The sequence below is a fragment of the Pristiophorus japonicus genome, chromosome 10, assembly GCF_044704955.1.
Source record: "Pristiophorus japonicus isolate sPriJap1 chromosome 10, sPriJap1.hap1, whole genome shotgun sequence".
NCBI classification, from domain to species: Eukaryota; Metazoa; Chordata; class Chondrichthyes; family Pristiophoridae; genus Pristiophorus; species Pristiophorus japonicus.
The window spans coordinates 221,909,781-221,930,737 of NC_091986.1; the positions used below are offsets into that span (position 1 = coordinate 221,909,781).

Sequence of the window (20,957 nt, forward strand, 5' to 3'; positions counted from 1 at the left end):
AAAGAGGTAGGTTTTAAGGAGCGTCCTAAAGGAGGAGAAAGAGGTGGAGAGGCGAAAGATAAAACGTGGAGAACACCCAACAATACAATTCTCGATTTCTGCCCTTCCAAACCTGGGCACTGTCTGGAGGGGAGGTTTTCAGCCAGAGGGTTGTAAATCTGTGGAATTCGCTGCCCCAGAGAGCTGTGGAAGCTGGGACATTGAATAAATTTAAGACGGAAATAGACAGTTTCTTAAATGATAAGGGGTTAAGGGGAGCGGGCGGGGAAGTGGAGCTGAGTCCATGATCGGATCAGCCATGATCGTATTAAATGGCGGAGTAGGCTCGAGGGGCGGCATGGCCGACTCCTGCTCCTATTTCTTATGTTCTTATGTTCACAGGTCTGACACTGGTGGTGGAGGAAGCGATTGTAGGAACGATGGATGGGCACCTCACATTGAAGCACACCCATGTAAGAGGCAGAATTATAACTCGAGGTGCGTGTGCAGCAGGGTTTTCATATTTGTGCTGCGGATGTGGGCGTTACTGGCAAGATTGGTATTTATTGCCCGTCCCCAGTTGCCCCGAGAAGGTGGTGGTGGGTTTTCTAAGTTGCAGTCTGGGTGGTACGGTGTGTAGCAGTATTAGATCTCTGTACACGGTCACTTCTAGCAAGCTACCACAGCCCAGCCCTTGAGACAATTTTGCAAAATAAAGACCTTCTCCCCAGAGAAATATTCAGCACTGACGGCAGTAGTGAGACTGAAACAAAAGTCAAGTTTTAAAATAGCACTTATCAACGTTGGCAGTGGTTCACATTATCTGACCACTGGTCTCGTGTCACTGCGTTAGAAAGAGCATAACTAGAGGCTGTCAATATAAAATAGTCACTAATAAACCTAATGGGGAATTCAGGAGAAACCTATTTACCCGGAGAGCGGTGAGAATGTGGAACTCGCTGCCACAGGGAGGGGTTGAGGCGAATAGTATCGATGCATTTAAGGGGAGGCTGGATAAACACATGGGGGAGAAGGGAATAGATTTAGACGGGGAAAGATGGGAGGAGGCTCGAGTGGAACATAAACGTCGGCCTGGACTGGTTGGGCCATATATCCTGTGTAATTCAAAACTACAACACACTCTCAGCCACCCAAGACCCGTGCGGCCGTCTTGGAGAGGAGTGGAATGGGTCAAACACAATCATTTAGCCAAGAGGGACTGGGGAATGACGATTTACCTAGCCCGGAGGCCAAGCCATGAGCCACACACAGTTGCAAGATGAATCTGGAGGCTGAAGACGGGTTTCTGGGGGCGAACTGTAAGGAGTCCTCCAAAGCTGCGGTGGTCAACCTCCGAATGATTGGTGAGGCCACTTGAAACTGTACTTATACCTGAACCAGCGGGTCGGTTCTCTGGACAACCCATTGATGATTTGGCTGACCATATTATCAGACAGTACCGAAAGCACAGGCCGGAATAACCAGGGTCATGATCCCGCTATCCTCCCCCAGGCTCCCCCATTGCCAAGACCATGTGCTGGAAATCTCCATTGGAACTACTTGCCTTAACACAAAGCAACTCGGGCTCGAGGCTGTTGTTAGGCGAGGATATCGAGGGTTACGGAACCAACGCAGGTACATGGAGTCACAGTTCAGATCAGCCATGATCTAACTGACTGGGCAGAACCGCTTGATGGGCTATGTTCTTATTTAAGGACAGCAATGCTTAATCTGGATGTTGAGAGGTTGTGAACGACAGCTCGCTGGAGGTCATGTTGACAAGCATTCTGAAGCACTGTCATCATCCATCAGGATTACCTCCAAGGATCTTCAAGACAAGTCTCGTGAACCAGAAGAGGCAATGGCAAGAGAAGTGTGTGGGCAGGTACCAACTGCAGTACTATCTGGGCATGGCCGTGCAGTGCGACTGTCACTGGGCTATCACTGGCCGTGCAGTGCGACTGTCACTGGACTATCACTGACCGTGCAGTGCGACTGTCACTGGACTATCACTGACCGTGCAGTGAGACTATCACTGGACTATCACTGACCGTGCAGTGAGACTGTCACTGGGCTATCACTGGCCGTGCAGTGAGACTGTCACTGGGCTATCACTGACCGTGCAGTGAGACTGTCACTGGCCATGCAGTGAGACTGTCACTGGGCTATCACTGGCCGTGCAGTGAGACTGTCACTGGGCTATCACTGGCCGTGCAGTGAGACTGTCACTGGGCTATCACTGACCGTGCAGTGAGACTGTCACTGGCCGTGCAGTGAGACTGTCACTGGGCTATCACTGGCCGTGCAGTGAGACTGTCACTGGGCTATCACTGGCCGTGCAGTGAGACTGTCACTGGCCGTGCAGTGAGACTGTCACTGGGCTATCACTGACCGTGCAGTGAGACTGTCACTGGGCTATCACTGGCCGTGCATTGCGACTGTCACTGGGCTATCACTGGCCGTGCAGTGAGACTGTCACTGGGCTATCACTGACCGTGCAGTGAGATTGTCACTGGGCTATCACTGGCCGTGCAGTGAGACTGTCACTGGGCTATCACTGGCCATGCAATGAGACTGTCACTGGGCTATCACTGGCCGTGTCGTGCGACTGTCACTGGGCTATCACTGGCCGTGCAGTGCGACTGTCACTGGGCTATCACTAGCCATGCAATGAGACTGTCACTGGCCGTGTAGTGCGACAGTAACTGGGCTATCACTGGACGTGCAATGAGACTGTCACTGGGCTATCACTGGCCGTGTAGTGTGACTGTCACTGGGCTATCACTGGCCGTGCAGTGCGACTGTCACTGGGCTATCACTGGCCATGCAATTAGACTGTCACTGGCTGTGTAGTGCGACTGTCACTGGGCTATCACTGGCCATGCAATGAGACTGTCACTGGCCGTGCAGTGAGACTGTCACTGGGCTATCACTGACCGTGCAGTGCGACTGTCACTGGGCTATCACTGGCCGTGCAGTGAGACTGTCACTGGCCGTGTAGTGAGACTGTCACTGGGCTATCACTGGCCGTGCAGTGAGACTGTCACTGGCCGTGCAGTGAGACTGTCACTGGGCTATCACTGGCCGTGCAGCGAGACTGTCACTGGGCTATCACTGGCCGTGCAGTGAGACTGTCACTGGGCTATCACTGGCCGTGCAGTGCGACTGTCACTGGGCTATCACTGACCGTGCAGTGAGACTGTCACTGGGCTATCACTGGCCGTGCAGTGAGACTGTCACTGGGCTATCACTGGCCGTGCAGTGCGACTGTCACTGGGCTATCACTGACCGTGCAGTGAGACTGTCACTGGGCTATCACTGGCCGTGCAGTGAGACTGTCACTGGGCTATCACTGACCGTGCAGTGAGACTGTCACTGGGCTATCACTGGCCGTGCAGTGAGACTGTCACTGGGCTATCACTGGCCGTGCAGTGAGACTGTCACTGGGCTATCACTGGTCGTGCAGTGCGACTGTCACTGGGCTATCACTGGCCGTGCAGTGCGACTGTCACTGGGCTCTCACTGGCCGTCCAGTGCGACTGTCACTGGGCTATCACTGGCCGTGCAGTGAGACTGTCACTGGGCTATCACTGACCGTGCAGTGCGACTGTCACTGGGCTATCACTGGCCGTGCAGTGGGACTGTCACTGGGCTATCACTGGCCGTGCAGTGCGACTGTCACTGGGCTATCACTGGCCGTGCAGTGGGACTGTCACTGGGCTATCACTGGCCGTGCAGTGCGACTGTCACTGGGCTATCACTGGCCGTGCAGTGCGACTGTCACTGGGCTATCACTGGCCGTGCAGTGCGACTGTCACTGGGCTATCACTGGCCGTGCAGTGGGACTGTCACTGGGCTAGCCATTCAACGTCTTGACTAATAATCCGGTGAAAGTGAAATCAAATCTGTCCATGGCAGTTTGAAAATTTTAATTCAGGTTTAAAAATCTGGAAATATAAATGTGGCCATGAAGCTGTCTGATTGTTGTAAAAACTCAGCTGGTCTCCGAGTAAATGGGGGAACCTCTCTCAGGGATGCGTGTCTCCCCGGTGTGGAACTGAACACTCGCCGGTGTAGAAGGGGGGCATTGGGAAGGAGGGCACACACTCCATGGTTAATTAACAGAGAAAGTCAGGGAGGTGAACATTTCACTTCAGAGTACACCCACTGGTGTCTACATCAACGAGATTTGGGCTAATTATCCCGAGAACAGGAGTTCAAATCCCCCCCCCCCCCCCCCCCAGGGCAGTTTTGAGAATTTGCATTCAGCTTAAAAACCTGTAACTAAATATCTGGTCTCAGTAAAAGTGACCACGAAGTTTCTGCATTGTCGTAAAAACCCAACGGGATCACTCGTGCCCTGGGAAGGAAATCTGCCGTCAGAGGAAATAGGAGCAGGAGTCGGCCATTCGCCCCTCGAGCCTACACCGCCATTTAATACGATCATGGCTGAACCGATCATGGACTCAGCTCCACTTGCTCGCCCGCTCCCCATAACCCCTTAATCCTTTACCCAGGCTGAGCCTATATGTGACTCCAGTCCCACGCCAACACGGTTGACCCTTCACTGCCCTCTGAAATGGCCCCTCCATTGCATCAAACCACTAAAAAAAATATGCCTTCACCACCCGGACTGCCGCAGTTCGAGCAGGAGGCCCACTGCCATCTTCTCAGGGCAACTGGGGGTGGGCAACGGATGGGGTCTGCCCAGTGATGCTCATATCCTGAGAATGAACGAGGGTGCAGCCGTGCTGCTTGGGGAACTGACATCAGGGCAGTTGCCGCTGACAGACAGGTAATTCAGGGCTGTGCAGACTTGGCCAATGCCAGGGTGAGCAGATCCGGCAGTTTGAAAATTTTAATTCAGTTTTTAAAATCTGGAAATAAAAATGTGGCCCAAATGTGGGTCCCACGGTTACCGGTGTTGTTGTCCCCGAGCCACCAAGTCCTGACCTGGGCTATACTGCTCCCTGACCGGATGCTTCCTTTACCCATCCAAAGTCCCGACACACTGGCACGCTTTGCCACAACCTCATTCTTTTGCCAGATTTGGTTCCGCGCCCCTCCTTCTGGGGCACCCGAGATCGGTGCCCAGCCACAACTACTCTCCTTGCTCAAACAAACCCTCAAAATGGGGAAGCCATACAACTGACACCACAAAGAAATAAAGCAAGAAACATAGAAAATAGGTGCAGGAGTAGGCCATTCGGCCCTTCGAGCCTGCACCGCCATTCAATAAAATACCATTCAACTTCAGTACCCCATTCCTGCTTTCTCTCCATACCCCTTGATCCCTTTAGCCGTCAGGGCCATATCTAACTCCCTTTTGAATATATCTAACAAACTGGCCTCAACAACTCTCTGCGGCAGGGAATTCCACAGGTTCACAATTCTCTGAGTGAAGAAGTTTCTCCTCATCTCGGTCCTAAATGGCTTACCCCTTATCCTTAAGACTGTGACCCCTGGTTCTGGACTTCCCCAACATCGGGAACATTCTTCCTGCATCTAACCTGTCCAGTCCCATCAGAATCTCATACATTTCTATGAGATCCCCTCTCATCCTTCTAAACTCCAGTGAATACAGGCCCAGTCGATCCAGTCTCTCCTCATAGGTCAGTCCTGCCATCTCGGGAATCAGTCTGGTGAACCTTCGCTGCACTCCCTCAATAGCAAGAACGTCCTTCCTCAGATTAGGAGACCAAAACTGAACACAATATTCCAGGTGAGGCCTCACCAAGGCCCTGTACAACTGCAGTAAGACCTCCCAGCTCCTATACTCAAATCCCCTAGCTATGAAGGCCAACGCACCATTTGCCTTCTTCACCGCCTGCTGTACCTGCATGCCAACTTTCAATGACTGATGTACCATGACACCCAGGTCTCGTTGCACCGCCCCTTTTACTAATCTTTACTAATGAAAGGTGACTCTGCTTTAGATGAACTCCAAGAAAAAGAATGGCCGACTCCTGCTCCTAATTCTTATGTTCTTGATCTATCACAGTAACACTGTCTGAGAGGTGTGCGAAGGTGCTATAAGAATGCAAGTCTTTCATCCTTTTGCTTTAAGGTCCACGAGAGCCAAGAAAGTCAATAAAAGTTCAGAGAGTTCATTGCTTGCAAAACATTGCATATTTCTCAAAATGAAAGCGTTGGGAGTAGTTCAGTGAACAATAAGAAATAGGAGCAGGAGTCGGCCATTCGGAAACCTCGAGCCTGCTCCGCCATTCAATAAGATCATGGCTGATCTGATCATGGACTCAGCTCCACTTCCCCGCCCGCTCCCCATAACCCTTTACTCCCTTATCGCTCAAAAATCTGTCTATCTCTGCCTTAAATATATTCAATGTCCCAGCCTCCACAGAATTCCACAGATTTACAACCGTCTGAGAGAAGAAATTCCTCCTCATCTCAGTTTTAAATGGGCGGCCCCTTATTCTGAGACTATGTCCCCTAGTTTTAGTTTCCCTTATCAGTGGAAATATCCTCACTGCATCCACTTTGTCGAGCCCCCTCATTATCTTATATGTTTCAATAAGATCACCTCTCATTCTTCTGAATTCCAATGTGTATAGGCCCAACCTATCTTCATAAGTCAACCCCCTCATCTCTGCAATCAACCTAGTGAACCTTCTCTGAACAGCCTCCAATGCAAGTATATCCCTCCTTAAATACAGAGACCAAAACTGTACGCAGTACTCCAGGTGTGGCCTCACCAATACCCTGTACAGGGACCTCCTAGGCTAGCTCTGACTAGGCGATGCACTTAGCTCCCCTCGGTCGTGGGGTTTTGGGGGAGAGAGAAGCAGAGAGACACAGCATGGAACGTGTAACCAGGAGAGCACCCTTGCAAAGATCGTTCCCGTGGAAACGGTCCCCACAACACAAACCTCAGTGTAGACAAATTGAGCGATCACCTATTAACTGGGGAGAGGAGAGAGAGAAGCCTGTGATCATCAGCCCACACAGTTCCCTTTCAAAGCCTCTTCTATTAACAATGAAGGTCCGTATCAGGAGCTACACACGGTTAAGAACTCTACAGTGACACAGGAAGCACTTCTGCATTTATCTTAAAATGGAGCATACTGGGGGGGTTTTAAGGGTTGTTGGGGGGGGGGGGGGGGAGAATCTGAGAGGTTTGTAAAAAGTGAAGGGTGGGGGGGGGGGGTAAAGGGAATCTACAACCAAGCAACATTTCCTCTATTCCCGCAGCCTAGGCTCAAGGTCGGCCAGTCCCACGATCGACAGCTGGACTGTGAGACCACACCTGGAGTATTGTGTGCAGTTTTGGTCTCCTTACCAAAGAAAGGATATACTTGCCATAGAGGGAGTGCAGCGAAGGTTCACCAGACTGACTCCTGGGATGGCAGGACTGTCGTACGAGGAGAGATTGGGTCGTCTAGGCCTGTATTTACTAGAGTTTAGAAGAATGAGAGGGGATCTCATTGAAACGTATAAAATTCTGACGGGGTAGGTGGATGCGGGGAGGGTGTTTCCCGGGGCTGGGAAGTCTAGAACAAGGGGTCACAGTCTCAGGATACGGAGTAGGAAATTTAGAACCGAGATGAGGAGAAATGTTTTCACTCAGAGGGTGGTGAACCTGTGGAATTCTCTACCACAGAAGGCTGTGGAGGCCAAGTCACTGAATATATTTAAGAGGGAGATAGATAGATTTCTAGACACAAAAGGTATGGGGAGAAAGCGGGAATATGCTGTTGAGATAGAGCATCAGCCATGATCATACTGAATGGTGGTGCAGGCTCGAAGGGCCGAATGGCCAACTACTGCTCCTATTTTCTATGTTTCTAAGCTGCTAGTGGTGGTGTAAGCAGGCAAGTCTTGAACCGTGAAGGAGTCTCAAGACGTCTCTCCATTGGAGCTGCAAAACAATGAGACAAGGGGTCTACTTGCAGGACTGGAAGACACCAGCGTTATTGTCCTAAGTGTGGGGTGGGAGGGGAGAGAACGGAAAAATGGTTACTGACTACATGGTCCAACTGCATTGATATCCTGGCCCTGTATCTCCAGGTAAGTACTTGGTGCCGGGTCTGGAAAAGCCTCTGAACCTCGGACTACAGAGGGACACGGGGGAGCAATCCTGTCACACCCACCCTCATCATCATAGGCAGTCCCTCAAAGTCAGGGAAGACTTACTTCCACTCTAAAAATGAGTTCTCAGGTAGCTGAACAGTCCAATACGGGAACAGACAGTGGTTGAAGGAAAGGGAGGGTGGGACTGGTTTTCCGCACGCTCCTTCCGCTGCCTGTGCTTGGTTTCTGCACGCTCTCGGCGACAAGACTCGAGGTGCCCAGCGGCCTCCCGGATGCTCTTCCTCCACTTAGGGCGTTCATTGGCCGAGCCTACGCACATTGTGGCTTAGGCTTCTGGGTGCATTATGAAATGGAAGGGTTCGGGAATTTCACTTACTCTATATGCCGTTTGCTCAAGTCTAGTGAGTGTAGCTGTTAGGTTACTGGACTGGTAATCCAGAGTTGAGGTCGATGATCAGCCATGATCGTATTAAATGGCAGAGCAGGCTCGACTCCTGCTCCCAATTCTTATGTTCTTATGTAGAACTCAAGTTCAAATCCCACCATGGGACTTTGAGAATTTGAATTCAGCGTTAGAATTTGGGAAATTAAATAAAAAGCTGTCAAATTTTAGTTTAAAAACCAAGCCCGATGTCGTTTTGGGCAGGAACCTGCCGCCCTTACTCGCTCTGATCTATAGGTGACTCCAGGCCCACACCAAGCAATGTGGACAACTCTGAACCATTCTTCGAAAGCCACTCAGCTGGATCAAACTACGCAGGGCAATAAATGCTGGCCTTGCCAGCGACGCCGACATCCCCGAGAATGAATGAATAAAATGAGAGGGGACCCTTCCCAGTTTGTGACTCAGTGGGAGATGGAGTATGTACAGGGACAGGCTGTGCAGTGTTTGAAAGCAATTCATCCTTTGCAAAACAAAACTCAAAGTATGTCAAGTATTTGGGGTGAGGCAGTGCTGCAGTTTCCTCCCCGCACTCCCTGCTACAACCTGTGACTGATGGCCACAGCAGGCACACGGGAGGGAATACTGAGCACAGAGCGTCGCTCTAAACTCATCTTCAGGGACCTGCAAAGTAACAGTGAGCACCGGGAATGCATTGTACTCGGCCGCTGCAAATCTTCGCTATTTTTACATCCAGTAATTTGTTCAACAGGTGTCTACAGAGCCCCGGCCGGGGAAGTCTGCAATGCTTCCTTTCCGAGGAGTGGATCGCTGGGACTGCCATGGTGAGGGCAGTGGCTGTTTAGTCCCACAGCAGTCTTTGTTACCTCCACACTCAACTATTCCAATCTTCTCCTGGCCGGCCTCCCTGTCATAAACTTCAGTTCATCCAAAACCTGGCTGCCCCGTATCCTAACTTGCACCCAGTCCCGCTCACCCATTGCCCCGTGCCCAGTGTCCTAACTCGCAACAAGTCCCGCTCACCCATCACCCCCCTTTCCCATGTCCTAACTCGCAGCAAGTCCCGCTCACCCATCACCCCCTGTGCTCGTTGCCCCGTGTCCTTACTCGCAGCAAGTCTTGCTCACCCATCACCCCCTGTGCTCGCTGCCCCGTGTCCTAACTCGCAGCAAGTCCCGCTCACCCATCACCCCCTGTGCTGGCTGCCCCGTGTCCTAACTCGCAGCAAGTCCTGCTCACCCATCACCCCCTGCCCCATGTCCTAACTCGCACCGAGTCCCGCTCACCCATCACCCTCTCCCCGTGTCCTAACTCGCACCAAGTCCCGCTCACCCATCACCCCCTGTGCCCTGTGTCCTAACTCTCACCGAGTCCCACTCACCCATCACCCACTGTGCTCGCTGCCCCATGTCCTAACTCACACCAAGTCCCACTCACCCATCACCCCCTGTGCTCACTGCCCCATGTCCTAACTCACACCAAGTCCCACTCACCCATCACCCACTGTGCTCGCTGCCCCGTGTCCTAACTCGCAGCAAGTCCTGCTCACCCATCACCCCCTGCCCCATGTCCTAACTCGCACCGAGTCCCGCTCACCCATCACCCCCTCCCCGTGTCCTAACTCGCACCAAGTCCCGCTCACCCATCACCCCCTGTGCCCTGTGTCCTAACTCTCACCGAGTCCCACTCACCCATCACCCACTGTGCTCGCTGCCCCATGTCCTAACTCACACCAAGTCCCACTCACCCATCACCCCCTGTGCTCACTGCCCCATGTCCTAACTCACACCAAGTCCCACTCACCCATCACCCACTGTGCTCGCTGCCCCGTGTCCTAACTCGCAGAAAGTCCTGCTCACCCATCACCCCCTGCCCTAACTCGCACCAAGTCCCGCTCACCCATCACCCCCTGTGCCCTGTGTCCTAACTCTCACCGAGTCCCACTCACCCATCACCCCCTGTGCTCACTGCCCCATGTCCTAACTCACACCAAGTCCCACTCACCCATCACCCACTATGCTCGCTGCCCCATGTCCTAACTCACACCAAGTTCCACTCACCCATCACCCACTGTGCTCACTGCCCCATGTCCTAACTCGCACCAAGTTCTGCTCGCCCATCACCCCCTGTGCTCACTGCCCAATGTCCTAACTCGCACCAAGTCCTGCTCACCCATCACCCCGTGCTCGCTGCCCCTTGTCCTAACTCACACCAAGTCCCGCTCACCCATCACCCCGTGCTCACTGCCCCATTCCTAACTCGTACCAAGTCCTGCTCACCTATCACCCCCTGTGCTCACTGCCCCATGTCCTAACTCGCACCAAGTCCTGCTCACCCATCACCCCCTGTGCTCGCTGCCCCGTGTCCTAACTCACACCAAGTCCCGCTCACCCATCACCCCCTGTGCTCGCTCCCCATGTCCTAACTCACACCAAGTCCTGCTCACCCATCACCCCCTGTGCTCGCTGCCCCGTGTCCTAACTCACACCAAGTCCTGCTCACCCATCACCCCCTGTGCTCGCTGCCTCGTGTCCTAACTCGCACCAAGTCCCACTCACCCATCACCCCCTGTGCCCACTGCCCTGTGTCCTAACTCGCACCGAGTCCCACTCACCCATCACCCCCTGTGCTCGCTGCCCCGTGTCCTAACTCACACCAAGTCGCGCTCACCCATCACCCCGTGCTCACTGCCCCGTGTCCTAACTCGCACCCAGTCCCACTCACCCATCACCCCCTGTGCTCACTGACCCCGTGTCCTAACTCACACCGAGTCCCACTCACCCATCACCCCCTGTGCTCACTGCCCCGTGTCCTAACTCGCACTGAGTCCCACTCACCCATCACCCCCTGTGCTCACTGCCCCGTGTCCTAACTCACACCGAGTCCCGCTCACCCATCACCCCCTGTGCTCACTGCCCCGTGTCCTAACTCACACCAAGTCCCGCTCACCCATCACCCCCTGTGCTCACTGCCCCGTGTCCTAACTCACACCAAGTCCCGCTCACCCATCACCCCCTGTGCTCACTGCCCCGTGTCCTAACTCACACCAAGTCCCGCTCACCCATCACCCCCTGTGCTCACTGCCCCGTGTCCTAACTCACACCAAGTCCCGCTCACCCATCACCCCCTGTGCTCACTGCCCCGTGTTCTAACTCACACCAAGTCCCGCTCACCCATCACCCCCTGTGCTCACTGCCCCGTGTCCTAACTCACACCGAGTCCCGCTCACCCATCACCCCCTGTGCTCACTGCCCCGTGTCCTAACTCACACCAAGTCCCGCTCACCCATCACCCCCTGTGCTCACTGCCCCGTGTCCTAACTCCCACCCAGTCCTACTCACCCATCACCCCCTGTGCTCGCTGACCTACATTGGCTCCTGGTCCAGCAACGCCTCAATTTTAAAATTCTCAACTTTGTTTTAAAATCCCTCCATGGCCCTCGCCCCTCCCTATCTCTATAATCCCCTCCAGCCCCACAATCCTCAGAGCTGTCTGCGCTCCTCTAATTCAATCCTACTGAGTATCCCTGATTATAATCGCTCCACCATCGGCAGCCTTCAGCTGCCTGGGCCCCAAACTCTGGAACTCCCTCCCTAAACCCCTCCACCTCTCTCTCCTCCTTTAAGATGCTCCTTAAAACAGAACTCTTTGATTAAGCTTTTAGTCATCTGCCCCAAATTCTCTTTATGTGGCTGGGTACAAATATTGTTTGATAACACCTCTGTGAAGTTCCTTGGGACGTTTTACTACATTAAAGGTGCTATATAAATGCAAATTGTGTTGTTGATAATAGAAATGCAGAGAGAGTGAAGTCCCAAAAGGTGGAAAGGGACATGTGCTCTACACTTTCCCAGCTGCATCTTTACAAGGTACATGGAGAGAAATTATTCCTCCCCCGGGTCTCCCCCACACCCACTTCTGAAGATTGGATTATTACCTGGAGCACTGCAGAATGAGCCCACTATACCCAACATTCAGCACCATGAGCAAACAATGGGAAAATCTGGGGCCTTAATTTAAGAACATAAGAATTAGGAGCAGGAGTCGGCCATACGGCCCCTCGAGCCTGCTCCGCCATTTAATATGATCATGGCTGATCTGATCATGGACTCAGCTCCACTTTCCCGCCCGCTCCCCATAACTCTTTATTGGTTAAGAAACTGTCTATCTCTATCTTAAATTTATTCCATGTCCCAGCCTCCACAGCTCTCTGAGGCAGCGAATTCCACAGATTTACAACCCTCAGAGAAGAAATTTCTCCTCATCTCAGTTTTAAATGGGCGGCCCCTTATTCTAAGATCATGCCCCCTAGTTCTAGTCTCCCCCATCAGTGGAAACATCCTCTCTGCATCCACCTTGTCAAGCCCCCTCATAATCTTATACGTTTCAATAAGATCACCTCTCATTCTTCTGAATTCCAATGAGTAGAGGCCCAACCTACTCAACCTTTCCTCATACGTCAACCCCCTCATTCCCGGAATCAACCGAGTGAACCTTCTCTGAACAGCCTCCAAAGCAAATATATCCTTTCGTAAATATGGAAACCAAAACTGCACGCAGTATTCCAGGTGTGGCCTCACCAATACCCTGTATAACTGTAGCAAGACTTCCCTGCTTTTATACTCCATCCCCCTTGCAATAAAAGCCAAGATTTGGGGAATGTTCACATTCATCTCGAGGATTGGAATTCAAAAGCGAGTGAGTGATGCTCCAGTGGTACAGAGCCCTGGGTCAGACCCTGTCTGCAGTAACGGAGTCTCAGTCCTGGCCCCCGCCCCTCGGGGAAGACACATCGGTCTGACTCACCACCACCACCCACTGGGTGAAAAAAGTTCCCAAATCCCCTTACTCCTTCTACCAATCTCTGCCTCCTGATTGTTGACCCTTCTGCTAAGGGAAACAGGTCCTTCCTATCCACTCTATCTAGGCCCCTCATAATTTTATACACCGCAATTAAATTTCCCCTCAGCCTCTTCTGTTCCAAGGACAACAAACCCAGCCTATCCAATCTTCCCTCATAGCCAAAATTCTCCAGTCCAGGTATGTACTGCAGGGAATAGAATACGGCCAGGGTGATCTCCTGGACTAGTTTCGATTGCCTGGATGGGTCGGAGAGGAATTTTCCCAGATTTCTTTCTCCCTAAATTGGCCTGGGTTTGTATCTGGTTTTTGCCTCTCCTAGGAGATCACATGGCTCCGGTTGGGGTGGAGTGTGGAATGTTTCAGTGTAAGGGCTGTCGCTGTTGTGTGAGGCGGACTGGTTGGGCTGGGTGCTCTTTGCCGTTCCGCCATTGTTCATAGGTTTATATGTAACCTTCAGGGCTGCTGACCGAGGGCCGTGCGGCTCTTTGTCGGCCGGCGCGGACACACTGGGCCGAAATGGCCTCCTTCTGCGCTTCAGATTTGTGTTTCTAACATCCTCGTTAATCACCTCCGTACCCTCCCTAGTGCAATCCCATCTTTCCTGTAATTTAAAAAGGAGACAGCTTGCAGAAACAGAAAAGGAATGTTGCAGCTGATTTTCCAGGATCAGGGCGCTTGGCCTTTGTCATGAATTGCACTGGGGATGTGCTGAACACAATCGAGGGCCCTCACAGGCCCTTCCACCGGGGCTCAGTTCCTCAGCCCCATCCTTTTGCTTTGGTTGTGCGTGGGCGAGATGGAGAGGAAGAGCGGCAGTGCGCAGTAATCGTGGCCGCAATCACACCATGGACATACCGTCAGGGGGCCAGTGCTCAGGAACCCGAGGAAGGAGCCTAAGGAAATTGCCCGGGATAACTGGTCTATGATAACCTAAGGAAAGAGAGAGAATGTTAAAGCGGGTGGAAGGGAAGGGGAGCTAACTTTTGTGGGGGGACAGGGGACAGATACTGGGGTCAACAGCAGCCCACCTCAGTCATGGGGCAAGACCATGCAGAGAACAAACTTTCAGATATGGATTGCACGCCACATACAATCGGAATTAAAATGGTGCTCGAGATTGGGGCTTTTCATTAGGGTTTAAGCTAAACACTACGATCTGTTGTTAGTTCATCGGAGACGTACTGAGCTGTAGCCATTCTTCAGGCGTGCACAAACAAGCGTGGCTGCATCACTGACTGCTTTAGGCATCCTTGGCCTAGTGTGGAGCTACAATCTGCAGACAATTCAAACAGGCAAGAGACACAAGGCATTGCATTATTTAGAAAGGTGCACAATCAGAAAACACTAATTAACATTGGTTTTAAATTGGTCAGGTCTGGGGAGGGGGGCAGGAAAATAAGCTGCAAGGCAAGGCTTGAACAAATAGCGCAAAACCTGAGGTTCAACCACCCCTGTCCCCAGACCGTGCAGAGAAATCTGGCTCTTCGTGAACTCTGAGCTCAGAGCAAGCGGGCATCAGTGTCGATACTGGATTCTTTTCCCTTCAATCAGTTTCAGCGAATTCACTGACACACGAACACTTTTAGGGCCCAAGTTTCCACACGATAAAAAACGGGTGCCCCTCCGAGCTGGGCGCCCGTTTTTCGCGCCTAAAACAGCGCCGGAAAAAAAACTCACGATTCTGGAGCGCCCTGCAGCTCCTTGTCTGTTTGGTGCGGCGCCCAGGGGGGGCGGAGCCTACACTCGCGCCGATTTTGTAAGTGGGAGGGGGCGGGTACCATTTAAATTAGTTTTTTCCCCGCCGGCAACGCTGCGCGTGCGCGTTGGAGCGTTCGCACACGCACAGTGTGAAGGAAACATCGGCACTCGGCCATTTTTGTAGTTCTTTGTAGCTGTTTAATCTTTGAACATTTTTTAATAAAAGCACATTGCCATCAGCACATCAGCACTGAGAAGGCCGCAGGAAGCTCAGAAAGTTGAGGCAGCCATTTCCCTCCCCCTCCCCGCCCGCCGTCGGTAACAAACGGCCGCCTCCTCCTTCCTCCCTCCCCCCCCGCGGGAACGATCGGCTTTCTCCCCCCCCCCCCCCCCCCCCCCCCCCCGCGGGAACGAACGATGGCTGAAGCACTTTCACACAGGTCGGAAGATGGTTTATTTAATCTTTTCTTTGCTTATAAATGTTTATTCAGGTTGGATTTATTTGTATAATATTTGTAGAAGTATAACTAAGGATTTATTATAGAATGTAATGACTTCCCTTCCCCTCCCCCCCTCGTTCTGGACGCCTAATTTGTAACCTGTGCCTGATTTTTTAATGTGTAGAACAGGTTTTTTCAGTTCTACAAAAATCTTCACTTGCTCCATTAGTTTGGAGTACGTTTTCACTGTGGAAACTTTGAAATCAGGCGTCAGTGGCCGGACACGCCCCCTTTTGAAGAAAAAATTCTGTTCCAAAGTGGAACTGTTCCACCTGACTAGAACTGCAGAAAAAAAATGTGGAGAATTGCGATTTTCTAAGGTAGTCCGTTCTCCACCAGTTGCTCCTAAAAATCAGGTGCAAATCATGTGGAAACTTGGGCCCTTAGTCTTAGCAACATAAGACCTTTATTAGCGATTCTCCGGCCGGGACCTGTTAAGATAAAGGGAACACCCTCGATTTGAGCCTGTCCACCTCTCTCTTGACAAGTCCCGGAACAGTACAAAAGCTCAATATTTATACATTGTTACAGCAGAACATATCTGAGTGACACTCAGTTTATACAATCATTGGTCGACTTCCCCCATAGCATACCCAATTGCAGGCTAACAACCAGAATATGGGCTATGCTCCTGGGGATGTGTTTATAGTTTCGATTTACATAGCATTTCCCTATTTTATGGCTGGTTATTAGCAGTCCCTCATCTGACTCATGCCTGACTTTGCTTTTTCGCATAACTCGTGTTTGACCACAATTCTGAGTAACCCATTTTTGTGTCGACATTGCAAATATTTCAGCTTGACATTTTCTTTTAGCCATCTTCCCATGATCCTATTCAACTGACACATTCACAATTCTTCTATTCACATTCTCATTGGTGGACAGGCTCAAATCGAGGATGTTCCCTTTATCTTAACAGGTCCCGGCCGGAGAATCTCTAATAAAGGTCTTATGTTGCGAAGACTAAAAGTGTTCGTGTGTCAGTGAATTCGCTGAAACAGATTGAAGGGAAAAGAATCCAGTCTCTACATTTGGTGTCAGAAGTGGGATCTCAACGGACGACTGCCGAAAACTTGCGAATTAAGAGCTAGACTAGCCTTGGACGAGACGAGAGGAAAATGGCCACTGGAGTAAGTATAATTTCAATACTGCTCCAGTTCCCTCCGGTTTCAAAAGTCTGAGGAAAGTTTAGCCACTCGCTGGTTCTCAGGTGGTGTCTGAACGAGATCCAGGTCAATCTGGCGAATACTTTCTAAACTTAGGAAATAAGTGTCCAAGTCAGGTATGACGTCGACCTTGTATATCACTTGGCCCGTCTAGGCACTGATTGGATTTAAATCTGGAACCTCGAACAAATTAAGTAAGGGTCGTGCGGCAACACGAACAGGAAAACCGTGCGGCGACACGGAGGGATAGAGAATCGCGCGAACCGCGTAGGGAAACGCGGAGGTTAGGGAATTACGTAAAATTAAGCTGCGGGACTACGCGGGACTGTGTAAATTTTAAATTGTACTTACGCCAGGTACGGTGTCGATCTTGTATATCACTTGGTCCGCCTAGGCTCTGGGTAAGATAACTGAAACCACCACGGGGCGACGTGGGGACAACCAGGACCCTGATCCAACGTGCGGCAACACGAGGATGGGTAATTTAGATAAAACTACGAATTCCCTGAAAGGTCATGGATCCAAAAATTAATAGGAAAGAAGAGAGACTCTTGTGAACGTCTGTTTTAAATGAGAAATGCTTGTATGATTTTTACTGTGGATAAGGAAGCTTGTGTGGGGAAACCGCAGAGTTGTGGTTTGTTTTAGCTCCACCCACTTTTTCAAACAGTGAAAGTTTTTTTCACCCTTCGTAGTGTTGTCCTGTATGTGGGAAGTTTAAGAGTGTGAACCTTATTGAATTACGTACATTCGGATGATAAGTTACGGAGCCAGGAAATGCACAAAGGATAGGTTTGTTGAGTAAAAAAAAAATTATATGGTCCCGGTGGTTAAAAAAGGATTTAATGGCCAAATGGAGACAGTACTGTCAAAAGCTGAAAGATGAGTCCCTTCTGTCAAGCAGGCGGGAAAACGCCACTAAACTAGGACTATCCTTGACAGAAGGAGGACATGTTAAAACTGTAGACGTCTTAAAGAAAGAGTGCGCGCACGAGAAACGTACTAAGAGTTCCCCTGGGACCTCCGAGAAGGGTACAGATAGACTACGTAGTCGAATGGTTGGCTTTACGTTGACCGAGGCTGATGATGAAATTGATGAATGGACACAGCCGCGCCCAACGGCGCCTCCTGGAGCCTCTGACCCTTTGTCACAGCCTCTTTCCCATCCCCCTCCACCTTACACTCCGGCGAGAGGAGTTAAAGATAAATGTAACCCCACACCAACGAAGCGACAAGCCCAAACGGACTCCTCATCCTCTGATAGCGATTCAGATCCCCAGTTCACAGGCAATATAGCTGAGAGGACCAGATCTCACACTCGGAAGGGCAGAACTATATCTCGACATCACAGACAGTCCCGTAAATCCTCTAGTCAAACTACCAGTCCCAGTTGTGAAAGGCATAGCAGACACTCCCCGCCGATCGAGACACGGAGGTGCCGAGCAGTCAGACAGCTCCGAACCATCCTCCGACCTAGAAATGCCTTCCAAAATGCCTCCATCCCAAAGCCCCGACACCAATTCCCAGTCCGACCAATGCCAAACCCTGATGCACAACAAGCTGCAAACCACCCCACCATAGATGTCTATGTGCCCTGGAAACCGAACAAAATTATGGCCCTTCTGGCCACCATACCAGATCGAAAAAAAGAACCTGTCAAGTTTATAGATCATCTTCGAACTACTATTTCAGTTTATAATGCAGAATCAAGAGACTTGTGGTCCTTAGTGCAGCAGGCCCTGAGCCCGACTGAACACGTCCGGTTCTTAGAAAATTTGAGGCGAGCCACCCATGATGCATTAGTGACTGCTCACCCTAATAATGCCCAGGATCGCCTAGACGCTATCTTTAATGCTCTCAGCAAGACCCTTCAGAAGCCCATCAGTATGGCAGCAGTATTAGAAACTAAACCCAAACGAGAAGAAACTGCCGATGAATTCATGGAAAGATTGATTGAAATATATGGAGGTCAATCAGGAGATAATGCCTTCAGGGCAGGGGATAATTCACCTCAATTCTGCGCTATCCTACTTCAGTGCCTGCCTTATTCGATTGCTCACGCTATCCGGACAAATAATATGAATTGGGCAGATAACAGTAAAGCCCAGATGGAAAGGGCGGTTAAATATTATTGGCAGGAAAAGAAAGGAGAAGGGGGAGGTGCAACCCCAACCCGGGTCAAGACTGAATACGTGACTAGAAAGGAAGAGCCGCCTCGGTTGGAAGGACCAAAACCCGACCCAAGGGGATACCAGATGGAACCGCAGTGTTGCGTGCAGGGTTGGGTGGATAAACAGGGATACGGTTATACCAAACACCCAAATGGCCCAGGCCCTGCTAAATACAGACCGCCCTACTGTCCCCGGCCTGGTATGGGAAGAGGTCGGGGCTGGGAAAGACGAGATGGATGCTTTAATTGTGGGCAAGAAGGACATTGGAGTAGAGAGTGTCCCTCCCGTCGGCACGAAAGAGGAAGAGGAGGAAGAGGAGGGGGGCAAGGGGGAGAGGACGGGGATCTTACACTAACTTCTCCCAGAACAACCCCTTTGGCCAACCGTCCCCCGATTACGTAGCTTGATTGTACAGCGAACCTCCCCGGACGACGAACCAATTTGCCAGTTTCCAGTCCCTAGCACGGCTAAACAAACGCGACAGTGGTTGGGGATGATCAATTACTGTAGATCCTGGATCCCTAATGTTGCCCTGATAACTAAGCACCTCACCCTGTATACAAATAAGGAAGGCAGCTTTGAAATAGAAACCGCAGACGTCCAAGCCTTTAAGGAACTAAAGACAGCCCTGCTGCAAGCTCTGACTTTGGGCCGGCCCCTCTATGACAGGCCCTTTCAACTGTATTGTACAATCCTGAAAGACTGTGCTACCATTGTCTTAACACCTCCCACTCCGTAGCTGCCCTCCTGGGCCAACTGCAGACTCAACACCTTACCATGGCCAGGCAAAGCAGATATGAGATCTACCTACTGAATAATCCTAGGCTGACCTTTCGGCATTGTACTGTCATTAATCCGGCCTGTTTTCTTACTGAGCCACCCCAAGATGAGGAAGAACCCAGTCATGATTGTTTATCTTTAATTCAAGAGGCCTCGTCGGTCAGGGAAGATTTAGTTGACGTACCAATGGAAGACCCAGACTATATTATGTATGTTGACGGAAGTTCTTCTATTAATCCAGAAGGTACACGAATCTCAGGATACGCCATAGTAAACCAGGAGAATCAGGTCTTGGAATCTGCCGCCTTTGAAACCGCCTATACCGCCCAACAAGCTGAACTATTCGCCCTCACCCGAGCCTGTATCTTGGCCAAAGACCTCAAAGTCAATATCTATACCGACTCTAGGTATGCCTTTGGGGTGGCCCATGATTTCGGACAATTATGGAAAAATAGGGGATTCCTAACCTCACAGGGGAATAAGATATCCCATAGGCAACTAGTATCAGACTTGTTGCAAGCCCTCATGCTCCCCAAGCGTATTGCCATTGTCAAGTGTACTGCCCAAACTACCGGAAAGTCTCCAGTTGGCATAGGAAACCGCTGTGCTGACAGAAAGGCTAAACAGGCCTCTTGCGGACAACAAATGGTGGTGCCTAGAATGATGAGTCAAACTAAAAGTCCTGCCAAGGATAAGTTAGCCTCGGAAAAACCAATGCCAACCATCCAAGATGTCATTAAAGCACAGGAGGACGCTCCTGAAAAAGATAAGCTGTTGTGGAAAGATTATGGATGTGCTTATGACAATGTTTCTAAACTCTGGACCACTCCCGCGGAACAGACTTGCATGTCAGACGAGTTGGCTCTATGGGTTATTGAATGTATGCATTTTGCTACTCATTGTGGAGTAAGGACCACGAGTGACACACTTTTGGCTACTTGGTGGCACCCTAGACTCCAGGCGCTCGCCCAGAACATCAGTAGCCGTTGCCTGGTTTGCCAGCAACATAATCCAGGGAAGGGAGTCCCCTGTGACTGGGGTAAGACGCCCCTACCAGAAGGTCCTTTTGAGACATTGCAGTTGGACTACATTGAGTTGCAAAAAGTTCAGTGTTACAAATATGTGTTAATAATAGTAGATGTGTTTAGTAAATGGATCGAAGCCTATCCTACCCTGGACAATAAGGCTCAAACTGTTGTTAAGGTGTTAATGAGGGAAATTGTTCCTAGATATGGTATCCCAGCTCGATTGATGACCACCTATGTTCTTTCTCTGACTCAGGCTCTGCGACTAGCTCACAACCAGGTTCGAGAGGCTCACCTCGACCTCCCAGTTTTACCCGAATTGT

The 20,957-nt window shown here is 50.9% G+C and overlaps 1 protein-coding gene across 12 annotated transcripts in view; it reads right to left on the minus strand.

Annotated features, from left to right (window-relative positions):
* The window catches only part of stim1b (stromal interaction molecule 1b), a 238,353-nt gene that overhangs the window by 154,949 nt on the left and 62,447 nt on the right, over positions 1-20,957 (minus strand). For 11 of the 12 annotated variants that reach the window (XR_011595711.1, XM_070892623.1, XM_070892621.1 and 8 more), the window contains exon 2: positions 14,150-14,224. The exons of the other annotated variant lie outside the window; for it this stretch is intronic. Coding sequence is in view for 10 of the 11 variants with exons in the window: in XM_070892623.1 (XP_070748724.1) it covers positions 14,150-14,224 (75 nt within the window). In the remaining variant the exon portion in view is untranslated. The remainder of the gene's footprint in view (positions 1-14,149; positions 14,225-20,957) is intronic. 12 annotated transcript variants of the gene reach the window in all.